The 13837-nt window shown below is 57.6% G+C and overlaps 2 protein-coding genes across 4 annotated transcripts in view; both read right to left on the bottom strand.

Annotated features, from left to right (window-relative positions):
- CNP (2',3'-cyclic nucleotide 3' phosphodiesterase) overlaps positions 1–3481 on the bottom strand; it is a 5860-nt gene extending 2379 nt beyond the window's left edge. The window contains exons 1-3 of one of the 2 annotated variants that reach the window (XM_065699036.1): positions 3265–3481; positions 1069–1738; positions 356–498 (exon numbers count right to left, since the gene is read on the bottom strand). In XM_065699036.1, the coding sequence (XP_065555108.1) occupies positions 356–498; positions 1069–1738; positions 3265–3399 (948 nt within the window). In that variant the 5' untranslated portion in view covers positions 3400–3481. Of the gene's footprint in view, positions 1–355; positions 499–1068; positions 1739–1996; positions 2079–3264 lie in introns of those variants that run through there. The other variant, XM_065699037.1, reaches the window with a different exon arrangement.
- Positions 3420–13378, bottom strand: ODAD4 (outer dynein arm docking complex subunit 4). 2 transcript variants are annotated; one of them, XM_065699025.1, is made up of 12 exons: positions 12548–13378; positions 11906–12037; positions 11527–11680; positions 9801–9862; positions 8647–8794; positions 7928–8152; positions 6889–7096; positions 5547–5633; positions 5137–5333; positions 4915–5015; positions 3809–3918; positions 3420–3638 (listed from the first exon to the last, which is right to left on the bottom strand). In XM_065699025.1, exons 1-12 carry the CDS (start codon positions 12995–12997, stop codon positions 3497–3499), a joined length of 2016 nt encoding a protein of 671 aa, XP_065555097.1. In that variant the 5' UTR covers positions 12998–13378; the 3' UTR covers positions 3420–3496. The 2 variants fall into 2 exon arrangements, with proteins under 2 accessions (XP_065555097.1, XP_065555098.1); XM_065699026.1 differs by having other exon boundaries at positions 3434–3638; positions 3809–3887.
- Positions 13379–13837: the final 459 nt, after the last annotated feature.

The following is a 13837-nucleotide window of genomic DNA, read 5'->3' on the forward strand; positions in this document are numbered from 1 at the left end:
ATGGCCTGAGTCCCTGCTCCATGAATTTGGAGCTGGCTGCGTCTTGTTCCCTCCCACATTCCAGTATTTAACCAGGGTTTATCGGGTTTGAAATCCTTCAGCAGTTCATCATCACCCAAAGCAAGCTGTTGGAGATGCTGCAGGAATGGGCTCTCTGGAAACGTGCAGGAAACAGTCCCCATCTCCCCCAACTTCTCTATTGCACAGGCACAGGAATGTACTCATAGAATAGGGCTGGAAAGGACCTTAAAGCCTCCAGTTCCAGCTGCCGCTGTGCCCATACCGGGCCTCAGCTCAGGCAGTGTCCCCAGCCCACCCCGCGGCTCCTGCGGCCACCAGGACCCCGGTTGCTCACCTCTTGCTGCGCGTACTCCTCGGCTCCGGCTGCCTTCCCGAACTCGGTGTATTTCGTGGTGCAGTGCAGGACCCCGGGCGGCCTCTTCACAAAGTAGCTGGTGAGGGCGATTTTGATTTTGGGGTCTTCGATAGCGGAAGCAACTGCAAACAGAGGGAAGCGGCGTTACCGTCAGAACCCCAGCCCCAGCAATCCCACCAGGAGCCCAAGCCCCGGCTCAGCAGAACCTGCCCCTCGTGCTTTATCTTAACGCTGCAAAGGAGCAGGTGGGGAAATGAAATCCCCCCCCTCCCACCTCACTGGTACATGGGACCCCAAAACAGAGGCTTCTGCACATCCTCATGGCTTGGGCCGACGCTGCCCATGTCAGACTCCCTCAGGGGACAGCCGGCTCCGTCCTTCCCTTCCCTCCCTGGCTCCACGTTGGTTCTGCCCTCACCCATCCAGCTGCGGAGCTGGGGCCATGCCCAGGCCCCCGATGCTGGTGCCAGACCCAGCAGGGTCGGACCGAACGGGCCGCTTGGGGAAAGCGGTTTCATTCACTTGAACTGACAACAGCACTTTGTGAACTAGGGGTTAGTATCTCATAGCCTGTCCCTGCTCCTTACTCTAACTAGAAATCCACCTCGGAAGCTCAATGGACGCGTTCCACTTGCCAAGTGCTAACATTTTACCAACAGAGCAAGGACTTGGTAAGATGCTTCTATACGTACAGTATTTACTCTCCTTTTTGAAGGCTTTGAGACTTGCAAGCTCATCCAAGAAGGCCTGGCCAGCCTTGCGCAGGATCTCCGAGCTTCTTTTGCTCAGAAACCACCCAAAATACATGGGCAGGAATTCCTTCTCCAAGCTCGGCTTCATCTTCTTCAGCTCTTCCACAGACAGTTTCCATTGGTTCTTCTCCTTCAGCTGCGAGCAATCCTGTCGCCACGGGGTTTTGGGCTCGGCGAAGATGACTTTGTACCGGTATTTGTCAGCAATATCAAAGAGTTGGTCCAGTCGTTCCCTCTCGTGGTGGGTGTCATCCAACACGATAACGCTGATGTCGCGTTTGCAATAGTCAACTAGATCCTCGTCCACCTTGGAATACTCTTCGGGAATGGCGCTTCTAACGGAAGGAGTGATTTTATAGCTATCGACTGAGATCACCTTGCAGGCATCCTTATACCGGTCTTGGATAGCGTGGGCCAGCGTGGACTTCCCGCTGCCGGGCAGGCCTCGGAGGATGAAGAAGGTTTTGGACTCTTTGAGCGTGGAGATGGTGTCTTCATCGTCCAGGAAGGGGAAGTGCAAACTTTCGGGTCTTTCTTTGGCTGATTGAGTTGACATTTTCCTAAATAGCTTGGGCAGGAATGGGTGACTCTTCTTGGAGAAGCCTCTGTTCTGGAATGCGACAAGGAGAGAGGTGCCAGTTACCGACCCCATAGTTACCTCCCGTGGCACGATGGGGATGCGTTACCGCTGCAGCTTAACTCCCCCCTCACAGCAGGACCCGGGACCTGGCCCTGCTCCGGAATGACCGGGAAGGGGAGGTTTCACCCGTGATGTGGCAGAGCTGCAGCTCTGAGCATCAAAGCTTCCCTCTGAGCACTCAAAACGCTTTTGTTCCCTCTAAACCTGGGCGGGCGGAGGGGAACTTGCCTTGAGAACAGGAACCTGAAGTCCCAGCGCGTTGTGGCGGCTGCTGCAGTCCCAGCTCTTCAGCTGACCCAAAGGGAATCGTCCCCAAAGGCAAAGCTGGTCCTGAGGCTGAGGATGCTCTCGCACGTTAAGAGCTGCCCCTTTCTCTGCACTGCAACCCCCGGATGCCTCCGAGGAGGGGATTTGGGCTCCTCTCGTGGTGAGGAGCTGCTGAAAATGCTTCCGGTAAAGGCAAACCCGCGGGCAGGAACACGAAAGTGAAACCAGCCCCTGGAGCGAGCGAGCGGCGGTGCCGGCAGCTCCTGGAACCGGAATCCGGGCTTAACTCCCAGCAGGGTCTGGGAAAACGTGGAAACGGGAGGGACCGGGGGGCTTCTCCAACCGTGCCCGTTCACTGGCAGCAATGGGGCAGCCGCTGCTTTTTGCGGCGCTGGGACCCCCTCCATCTCCCCCCACCAGCGCAGCAAACCAGACCTGCAGAGGTGCTGAAGGATTCAGTTGTGCCTTTGGTGCAAACACTGAGGGGTTTTAGCCCCAACCTCTGTGCTCTGCCCGCTCCCCTGTTTGCAGAGGGACGCTGTTGACCAAAACCCAGCTATTCCAGCTCCCTGCCCCATCTCCCGTTGCAGAACACGGAGGAGCCTCTGCGTTCCCAAGCACGCTGGGATGGGGACCAGGACCCCGGTGCTGCCATGGAGCAGGACGGAGAGCCCCGGGTGCAGTGGAGCAGCCCTGCCTGCCCAAGGAGTTCCAGGAATGGGCCTCCAAGAAGAGCGAGCACCAAAGCATCGCTCCAGGGCCCCTTCCCCATGGATTGGGGGGCTCCAGGAGGCAGCAAATGGTTGAGGCAGCTCCGGGAGCTGGTGCGTGTCCCTTGCGCCCGCAGCTGCCGGCGGGGCAGGACTGAGGCCGCTTTTCAGAGCCGCAAACAAAGGAACAATAATGGAAAACCTCGCTCCGGCCCCATTGTTCGGGGGCCAGCGCGGAGGAGAATGGAGCCTTCACGGCCGGGGCGGGCGGACAATGGCCCCACAGAGCCCCGCGCCGCGCTGCAGCCGGACAATCCCCCCCATTCAGCCCCCGCGGGGCCGGGGCTCGGCTGCTCCGGGCGGCCGAGGGGGCTCGGGGAGCCCGCGATGGAGCCGCGGGGTCCGGATGGGTCCCGTCCCCCCCCCCCACTCCCGGTCCCTCCCGCACCCCCCGGTCCCCGCCGCCGCTGCCTCCCGTCGGGTGAGCGCGCCCCGCAGCAGCCCCGGTCCCGCACTTACCATGGTGAGGGCAGCGGCCGCCGGTGCGGAGCGGCGCGGCGGGACAGCGGCTCTGGACCGGCCCCCCCCCCCGGCAGCCCCTTTCATAGCACCGGGGGACCCCCCCCCACTCCCCCCCGTGCTGCTGCCGGGCATGCGCGGGGGAGGCGGGGAGGGCCGGAGCGGACACGGGATGGACGGAGCGGACACGAGGGGGCTCTGTTCGCAGCGCTATCGCGGTATCGCGACGCCGTCACCGGCCGCTGTTTATTGTCCCCGTGTCGCCCCTTCCTCCCCCGGCCCGCTCCGTGCCCCCCGCTGCGCTCCGGCCCCGGGCGCTGCCTCCGCGTCCTTCTCGAAGCCGTCGACTTTGGTGGTGTCGCTGCTGGAGGCCCCTGGGGAGGAAAGAGCCGTTCTGAGGCATGAACCGGAGCCGCGGGCGGTAGCTCCGCACGTACCCGGGGTAACTCCGCACACCCCCGCGGTAGCTCCGCACGGGGAGCTTCAGGGAAGGGAGGAGGAGAATGCGTGTGTTTGCGGGTGCAGAGGTGTCAAGGACAGGTACCTCTGGGGCTCGGAGCTGTTGAGTCTTCTCCTCTCTCGCTCAGCTGCTCCATGAAGCTTTTGCTCACCTCGTCCAAAGCCTGGAAGGGACGCAGGTTGGTAAGAGCGGCCCTAGAAAGGCAGTGACACACCACGCTCCTCCGCGCTCTCTGCTGTCATCGCATGGTCCTTTCCTACTGCAATGCTTTGCTTCATTTCTCCCTGCAGTGGTCACTACCTGCTCCTGTCCCTTCACAGATGTCTCCTACCCGGACCGTTCCATCTCTCTCCACTATTGGTTTTCTCCTGGCAGGAGAACAGGCTCTGCCCGAGCTCCTAACACCCAGGAGGGATCAGCAGGGAGGTGAGGGCTGTGCTGTGACTGTGGTTTGGTGCAAAGGGCTTTCTTTGGGACATTTTGGATGCTCCCTCTGGGCACATTGGCTCTGCAGGGATGCTCCCTCTGGACACATTGGCTGTGCAGGGATGCTCCCTCTGGGCACATTGGCTGTGCAGGGATGCTCCCTCTGGACACATTGGCTGTGCAGGGATGCTCCCTCTGGACACATTGGCTGTGCAGGGATGTTCCCTCTGGACACATTGGCTGTGCAGGGATGCTCCCTCTGGACACATTGGCTGTGCAGGGATGCTCCCTCTGGACACATTGGCTGTGCAGGGATGCTCCCTCTGGACACGTTGGCTGTGCAGGTATGGTCCCTCTGGACACATTGGCTGTGCAGGGATGCTCCCTCTGGACACATTGGCTGTGCAGGGATGCTCCCTCTGGACACATTGGCTGTGCAGGGATGTTCCCTCTGGACACATTGGCTGTGCAGGGATGCTCCCTCTGGACACATTGGCTGTGCAGGGATGTTCCCTCTGGACACATTGGCTGTGCAGGGATGCTCCCTCTGGACACATTGGCTGTGCAGGGATGGTCCCTCTGGACAAGCTGCCTGTGCAGGGATGGTCCCTCTGGACACACTGGCTGTGCAGGGATGCTCCCTCTGGACACACTGGCTGTGCAGGGATACCTCCTCAGTTCACAGCACACCAGACACTAGTTAGTTAGGGATAACTGACGGATGCTGCCCCAAGCTCCTCTCCTCTTTGCAAGAGCCCACTTACAGTGACGATGGCCTTCTGAGCAACTTCATCATGAAGAAGTGCTGCCTTGTCGAGTGCCTTCTCAAAGGTCAGGATTGCAGGCCGGTAATCCTTTAACCTCACTGTAACAGACAAACGCAAACATCTATTTTAACCCCAGACCAAGAGAACACCACTGGTGGATCGAGCACGTCTCCAAGATGCCTTGATCTGAACAGTTCCCATTTGAACTAACGCCTCTACCTTGTGCTTGTGCCACGAGGACCATAGCGTGGAGCTGCCACTCAGCATCTCCCTCTTCATCTGCCGCCTGCAGGGACTTCTGCCCATAACTTTGGGCTGCTTTTGCATTATCCAGCTCGAGGTAACATCGGCCGATTTCGTGGAACAGCCAGGTCTTCTCCAGGTTGGATTTCACCATTGGAATCTTCTTCTCCCATCTACAAGCAGGGAGGAAGCAGGGCAGAGGTGAATGCATCTCCCCAGGTGCGGTTATTGCAACCGCTGCTGCTATAACTAAAGGCTTCCGGGTACTGTGGGTATGAACATCCCACAGCTCCCCCTCGAGCAGCAGGTGTAGATAACCTGAAATACATCCTCTGTGTAATGCAAAGCCCACGCTGGCGCCTTCCCTTGTCCCTGGTGTTACGTACGTGTCGATAGCGGGCTGGAATCTCCTGGTGCTGGCATAAACCCTGCCGATGTTCTCGAGGGCTCTGGATACAGCATCTGGCAGATCACTGCATTGGAAAGAGAAAGAAATCATTGTGGCAAAGGCTTGTTCCTGGTACAGTCTGTGCTTCCCTCAGCCTCACGCTCGCTTTGGGGCTCAACAGCACCTCAGGCTACGTGTTGAGAAGCAAAGGAGCGAGGCCAGGCTGGAAGTCATGAACTGAAGGCTGACTTCTGATTTTCTCTCCTGGCAGCCCGTAACCCGCAGGGAGAAAGGGTTTGGGTTTGTCCTCGGCTTCTGGGGGGGTTTGTGGCTGTGAATCTGACCGGCCTTGTCAGAGTCTCGCTCTCGGTTGCCTTGTGGGCCCCACAGAGGTCCTGGGTCCTTAACGCTGACAGATTGGCCAGAAGGAAAGGGTGGACCCCAAGCGTGTGCCAGCGGTGGGGCTCCAGACTTGCTGTGCTCTCAATGAGCCTTTGCCCCACGCCGGAGGAGCTCCTCCTGTGAGGATGCAGCCTGAGGACCTCAAGCGCTCCCTGTCCCCATCTCCGGAGCGGCCTGAGCCGCCTGCCCTCGCCTTACGGGGGGGAAAGCTGATGGAGAGCAGGGAAGCGCCCGGCGGGGGCCATCCCCTGCACTGCGGGCAGCAGCCAGCAGAGGGCGAGCGGCCCCCCCCGTGCTGCGGCTTCGCCTTCCCCATAGCTTCGCATGGCTCTGAAAGCCGCTGAACCCCCCCTGCTGCCGCCCTCCTGCTGATGCTGGGCTCGATCCCTGCGGGCGGAGGGCACAAGGAGAGAGGCGGAAGGTTCACAAACCGCGTGCAAATGCTAAGAAGCTGCTGCAAGCCCTTCGCAGGCTTGGCCAAAGGAAGCCCCGAATCACTGCGCTCTGAGGAAAGCCTCAGGCTCCGTCTCGCTCCATCCCGTCTTAGCCGGAATTGCTCTGTATGGGAGGTGACTGCTCCTCCGGGATAAATACCCCAAGGTTTGGATGCGAATGGTTCTAAGAGAAAACGCAGCGGAAGGCTTGAGCAGCTTAGAGCCTGGCAAGGAAACGCATCCTACAGAGCCAACAGTGGGGCTTGTGCTCCCTCTTGCTTTGCTTCAGCAGGGCTTGAGATGTGCCGCGAGCTCCAGGCCCTTTAAAGACCTGCTTCAGGCTCCTTTCTGAGACAGGGACGGTAATAAATCACTGTGATAGTTGGGCGCAGGCTGAACGCGTTGTCCTCTTAAACCTCCAGGTGAGAATTCCATGACCTGATGCTATAACATCTTTATAGAGCTACTTCCCTCTTTCCCCATCCCTCTGAACCCAGCACTTACTGCTGCCTGGCCACTTCCAAATCCATTCTGTGGCTCTGCAGGGCTGCCTCCGTCTGACCCATCTCTAGCTGAGCTTTCCCAATGCGGCTGTAGAGGTCGGCGATCAGCTCCTTCCTGTTGGGAAGTTCATCCTCCGACCACGCTTGTACCTTTCTTAGCGCACGCTTGGCTTTCTTGCAGCTTTCTTCAGGGGAGTCACCGCTCAGCACTGGAGAGAAAGAGGGAGGTTTAATGCTGCTGGGTGGACGTGGTGGTGCTGGGCGGGTGAGGCTGAGTGCAGCTGGATTCGGCCCAGGCAAACCTTGGGATGGGTTAGAGCTGTTCAGGCACTGTTCCCCTGGGCAGTTGCGCTATTGGGGATCACCGCAAGTAAAGGGAAATCACGGAATGCCAGACTATGGGTGGGAAGGGAAGGGGAGCTCCTCCAGCTCCTTCCACTAGAGCAGGTTCCTCCAAGCCCCATCCAACCTGGCCTTGAGCACTGCCAGGGATGGGGAATGCTGGTAACATCCCACGCCGAAGTAAAGCTGCTTGTGTAAGGGTTGGGAGCCCCCAGGTGCAGCAGAGCAGCCTGCTCGCGGGGATGAAGTTCTAGCTACAGCGCGCTGGGGTTTATCCCCCACGTTAGCCCCTTGCGCATCCCTGCTGAGCTCTGCTCCCTGTACCCAGCTGGGCTGTAGTGCTGTGGGAATGAGGCTGCGGGGGATTTGCCACCCTCCTCCCTGTTATAGCTTAAAAGAAGGGAACAAGTAAATGATTGTCCCTGGCTTGTAAATACGTAGCAGAGGGCAAGAGAAAGAGCCCAGCGGGGGCTGAATTCTCCTTCCTTCAGACCAGGAAGTACAGGAAAAAAAAAACCCCAGGATTCGGGATTGAAGAAAGTGTTGGGAAAGGTGAAGAATCCAACAGCAAATCCTGCCCCAAACGGCCTGCTCGTGTTTGCGCTGCTTCTGTTGGTCTGCATTTGCTGTAATTCCTACAGCAAAGAATCCCATGTGCCCGCCATCACTTCCTTACTGCTTCCAGCCAGGATACCCACACATGTCGATGTCCTCCATGATCTTCTCCATGTATCTGCCAACCTCCAGGGGTTTCTGCTTCTTGTCCCGGGTCCACCTTTGCTGCCGGAGCTTGCGCTCCCTCACCCGGGCATAAATCGGCTTCTGCTGCTGCCAGAACTCGCTGCGGGTCTCCAGGTAGGAAATGCCCCCCAAAACCAGGTCCTTCACCTTGATCCCCTGCTGTGTGCTGCTCTCCATCAGATCTGAAAGGAGACAGGAACCCAGGGGAGCGTTAATGTGAGGGATGGAGGAGGCTGCAGGTTTCCTGCTCTGACAGAGGGTCCTATGAAGCCTTGGTGCTCCTCAGAAGTGGTGTGCTGAGGACGGAAAGCCGCCTTGCCATTCCCATTCCACGTGTTTTCGTGAGCTAGTGCTGGTGTTCCCAACCCCTGTCGTGGAATTCCTCATGAATCGTGACGACAGAAGTTACTCGTACCGATGCTGTTTGTGCTTTGGGCTTCATCAGCACAGATTGCTTGGACTCCATTTACTCTTGGTTATAAAAGCCTCCCATTTAACAGGGAAGGAAATATGCTCGGGGATAGGATCCAGCTCCAAAGATACCTGCCTCTCCCACGACCGCCACAAGCTCTGTGTGAGCTCTGCTACCGACAAGAGTAGGCACAGGGATATAAGAGAAGGGGGAAAAAAGAACCTGCTTCGAAGGAACATTTAGGTAACTACAACGGAGAAGGACCTTTGTCATTGAGCAGCTTTTCCAGGTAGGCCTTGTCAGCATAGAGCTCTCCAAGCAGCTCTCGCTCCGTCTTTGGGTTCCTCGCAGGCTTCTGGTTCTTTGTCCATTTTGGATTCTTTGCCGCTTTGATGAGGACTTTCTGTTTGCACTGCAGCAAGGAACAATAAAGGCAGTTGGGAGAGGTGAGGGGGGAGCACCGGCCTTAGCAGGATTCTCATTGCACTCCATATAAAGCAGCTTATTCTTTAACTCAAAGCCACCATCAGTGTCACCAAGCGCTCTGGTTCTGCGCAACTGCAGTTTTGCCCCCAGTCGTGCTCCCTCGCTTCCAAGAGCAGGAGGGAGCATCAGAAGAGCAAGAATTCGTTCTGTCCCTGGGCCCTGCTGCGGGAGGACAGGGAGCTGGGGCACCTCATGTAGGGCCTGGAAAGGCTGGACCAGATGATCCTTGAGGTCCCATCCATCCTGGGATTCATGGGTTCTACGAAGGCGGTGGGCAAGGCAGGTCCAGTTATCCACAGAGAAACAGAGGCTGTAAGAGCCAGGGCTTTTGATGTTTCACATTCGAAATCCCAGGAATTGCAGGGCTATTCCTTAGCCCCCTTTGTAGGAATTGTTTTAAGGACCCGTGATTCCCGTTGGAGGAGGCAGCGAGCATCGCCTGCGCTGCCTTCAAAGGGAAACGTGACACCTTGGAGGAGCAGGGCACTGCCTCCGTGCATCCCCCCCCGCCAGGGTGAAGCAATGGAGAAAGTGCCCATTATCAAACCTTAAACATCAGGAAACCCAAAGCAAACAGTGGAGGCAAAGGTACCCTGGCTCCGACCTCGCTGCTGTTACTCATTAGCCTGTGATGGGCGAGCAGCAGCACCCGGCAGCCGCAGTGGGGCAGGCAGAGGATGCTCTGCTCCTCCATGGCTGCTCTTTCCTGCCCTTCTCCCTCCTCCTTCCCATTCTGTGTAGCTTGAGCGAGAGCCACATTAAAATCGGGTGCATAAATGCTCTCGTGAAGGCTCCTTGCGCTTCCAGTGCTCAGAGACCGGCCTGGCCCACCTTGCTGCAGCAACTGGTAATCCTCTAATGCCCATTTCAGAAAGCACCAGTGTTATAATAGCTCCAGTTGGCCCCTGAAGCAAGAGCTCTTCAGACCATACCTCTGCCTGCTTGCTTACGAAGCACAGATTCCCTTTGTTCTCCAGTTTAACTGAGGATGGAGCTGCAAATACAGAGAAAACACTGGTTAGTGCTGAAGACCAGCAGGGCAGAGGCTTTAGGAACTGAAATGACCGTAAATGTGCCCAGCCGATCGTGTCCTGTTTGAAAGAAAGCCTTCCGAAAGTCTTTCACATGAAATCTGCGGCCTGCAAGCAGGGAATAGAGCTCAGAGGTGCGGTTCCTCTTGGGGTTTTAATGACTGCTTTCCTATGGCACCAGGGGGCTGTTCCTACTGCATGGAAGCAGAGGGAGGAAAAGGATGGCAGGTTCTTCTGAGGGCTTACGGCTGATGCTTAAACTGGATTAAAGCTCTAAGTACAGGGATGTTCAGTGATCCAGAGCAGCTCCCATTCCATTTCCACTGTGACACCCGTGCTGCTGCTCGGGCAGCCCTGGCACTGGAAGGAAGAGTGCAAGCAGCCCTGGCTTGGGCTGGTTGGAAGGAAGGGAAGAGCCTGCCCTGCAGCAGGGCAGTGGGGCCGGAGGCAGCAGCGTGTGTCCACGTGTGTCACGGAAGGCTGGAGGTTCTGAGTGCACCCAGCAAAGCGGGTTGGGGGGGGATGTGCCCGCTTCATGTGTGCCCATTTCCCAACTATTTATACAGCCGGATCGAACGCCAGCATTTCCTTCCCCCCTGCACCGGGGGCTGTCTCCTCTTGGGCTCTAATCCATTCATTTCCCTGCAGGGTGGCTGCGTGCCTGAGAGCCGGAGCACGCTCTTCCCATGCTCATCGGTGCGTGAGAGGGAGGAAAACTAAGGGAAAAGGGACAGGTTTGCTTTGAACATCCCCTGGTCCTTGGCCTTTCCTGCCTCCTGCAGGACTCCAGTCTAGGATCCAAGCCAGAAGTTAGGAAAGCAGTTGCTCCATTGCAAGAGTCAACAGTGTCACTGGACTTATGCAATGGGAGCTGGAGTGAAGTCAGGATCTCGGGAAGGGCAGTCTCAGGTAGCACGGCAAATTCCATTACAAACTTGGAACGTCGGGATAAAGATCTCCCAGTGGGATCTGTAATCAGCAGCACTGCAAGTAGATGAGCTGCTTTGTTCCGTCTTACCTGGGGTTTGATGGTGACTTTGGACAATTAAATCAGTGTCATCATTTACTTCTATAACTGGAGTTATTAGAACAGGTATATAATGTGCATTATACCTATATTCATATAGATTATATATAATATATATGAATTATATATATAATATTAAAATATAATATATAATGTATAATTCATATATATTCATATATAATATATTTAATATGGAAGGAATTGAAAGGAATGGAAGGAATATTATATAAATAACATATATAATTCATATATTCATAGATATCTAATATAATTCATATAATATATAATATATGAATATAGATATAATGCATGTTATATCTATATAATTACTATATATTCAATTATATGTAATTAATATATAATTCATATATATTAATATATATTTAATATCATTCATATCTATTATGTATAATATATACGAACAGGCATAGAATTAGAATTAAACAGGAGCCGAGCTGTGCACCTCTTGCTGCTTCCTGGTTTCATCTCAGTGACCACTGAGCGCAGGAAGGCAAAGAGGTTCTGGTCGCAGGGTCCATGGGTGCCTCGCAGAGCTGACGTGGCCCCCGTGCCCGCAGCCGGCCTGGCTGCAGCCCTCACCTCCGATGCAGTTGATGATGGCTTCCTGGGATTTCTCGATCCCCAGCTTGAACTTGTGCAGCTCCGGCCGCAGGCGGTAGCCGCGATGGTAAAACACCAACGCGAACTCGAAGTCGCCCATGGTGTACAGCGCCTCTGCTTTCTGATACAGCCCCTAAAGTGCCATTGGGAGACAAGAAACAAGTGAAAAACGGGAAGAGCTTGAGAGATCCCGGTTCACTTCCCATCGACTGCCCTGCGCTATCCCAGCCGGCCTCCGCTCACATCCAGCCCTGGAACTCGGTTGTCTCCAAGCACCTCCACTCCTCTGGAAGCTGTAACCCCGGCAGGGCTGTGTTGGTGACCGGATCCCTGGCTCTTCCCCCCTCCCGCCCATCACCTTGGAGAAGGTTTGGTCGTTTTGGAGAGAGGCTTCCGCGTCTTTCAGGGCATTGTCCGTGTCCCCCAGGCGCAGGAAGCACTTGGAGCGCTCAGCCAGGCAGTCCCTGTCACCGCCTCGCAGCTTCAGCGCCTGCAACACAGCCGGGATCCAGCATCAGTGCATCAACGGACGAGCGCAGGACGCAGCCCGCTCCATCCCAGCACGGACCTTGATGATGGATGAGGAGGAACCCACAGATTCCCTTGATGCTCACACGGCCCCTCTGCTGCTGCTGCATCCGCCCATGGGTGCTGCGGCCCCACTGCCGCCCGTCTGCCACCTCCCTGCATTCCCTCACCCCCAGATGCTCTTGAGGACGCTTCCCTTCGGGGAACCCCAGCCTGGTTTGGGTTGAAAAGAACCCAAAACCTCCTCCAGCTCCAACCCCTGCCACGGGCAGGGACCCCTTCCACTGGAGCAGCTTGCTCCAAGCCCCTGTGTCCAACCTGGCCTTGAGCACTGCCAGGGATGGGGCAGCCACAGCTTCTCTGGGCACCCTGTGCCAGCGCCTCAGCACCCTCACAGGGAAGAGCTTCTGCCTAAGAGCTCAGCTCGGCCTCCCCTCGGGCAGGTTGAAGCCGCGGGCCCCGCTGCGCTCACGTTGTTGAAGCAGACCAGGGCCTTGCCGTACTCCCCCCGCCGGAGCAGCAGCGAGCCCTCGGTCATGAAGCTGGGGAAGGTTCCGACCGGCGCCGCCTCCGCCTCCATGGCCGGGCCGCTGCCTCCGTCGCTTGGCAACCGCTGCCCGGCAACCGTTGCTGGGCAACCGCCCGTCTTCCGGGGCGGTGCTAAGCCCCGCCCAGGCCGTGACGTAGCCGTCCCCGCCTGGACCTCCCGGTCCCGGTGGGCTCCGCCGGTTCCAGCGGCAACGAAACCGAGGGCAGGCCCCGGGCGGGCGCGCACCGGGCGCTCCCCGTGGCTCCGGGCCCGACCCGCCTGGGCGCGGAGGAGCCGGTGTCCGCTGGTCCCTGGTCCCTGCACCCGGAGGTGGGAGCAGGGACCCTCGGTAAAACCGGTGTCCCACAGGGAAATGCGCTGGTACTGCCGCATCCCGGCAGCATCACCCGGGGCAGACGGGAGGGATGAACGGGAGGTGCCAGTGGTTCCCTCCTATCAGTGACTTCATTCTGGCCTTGGCTAAGACACCGCCAAGATGAATGCTTGAAGCGGTTCGTCCCTGCCAAGTGACTCCGTGTGGCGCGGCGTGTCCATCCTGCTCCAAACCCCTCAGATTTAACGTCACCGCAGGCAAAATCGGCGCCGACGCTGGGTTTGGACACAGCTCAGGAGTGACACAGCCCATCCTCGCTCTGCAGCTCCAGGAATGGGGCCGGAGTGGAGCCCCGGGGTGAGAGGCCAGCGCGATGCCCCCATCACCAGGGAGCTGGGCAGAGTTTAAGCTCCAGTAACTGCTTTCCATGGAGTCTTTCCCCAGCGGGGCCGCCGAGGGTGAGATGCTCTCCCTGAGATGGGTGGGAGCATCCTCGTCTGTGTCCTGCGTGGTGGCTGCCCCGGGTGACAACATTTAGATTGGATCTAAGGAGGAAATTCTTTCCTGTGAGGGTGCTGAGGCACTGGGATGGGTTGCCCAGGGAGGCTGTGAGTGCTCCATCCCTGGCAGTGTTCAAGGCCAGGCTGGATGAAGCCTTGTGTGGGATGGTTCAGTGTGAGGTGTCCCTGCCCATGGCAGGGGTTGGAACCGGATGATCTTGAGGTCCTTTCCAGCCCGAACCGTTCCATGGTTCTAACACCAGCACCGCCGGCCCTGCCCTCTGCAGCGAGGCCACCCGCTCCCCTCAGAGGCTGCCCCGGTGCCTCCCCTTGGCGCTGCCGGCGCTGCTTTACCCGGAGGCTGTGGCGGTGAGCACGGGATGGGCGGTCCGATGCCCG

Source organism: Lathamus discolor, chromosome 20, assembly GCF_037157495.1.
Source record: "Lathamus discolor isolate bLatDis1 chromosome 20, bLatDis1.hap1, whole genome shotgun sequence".
Lineage (NCBI taxonomy): Eukaryota > Metazoa > Chordata > Aves > Psittaciformes > Psittacidae > Lathamus > Lathamus discolor.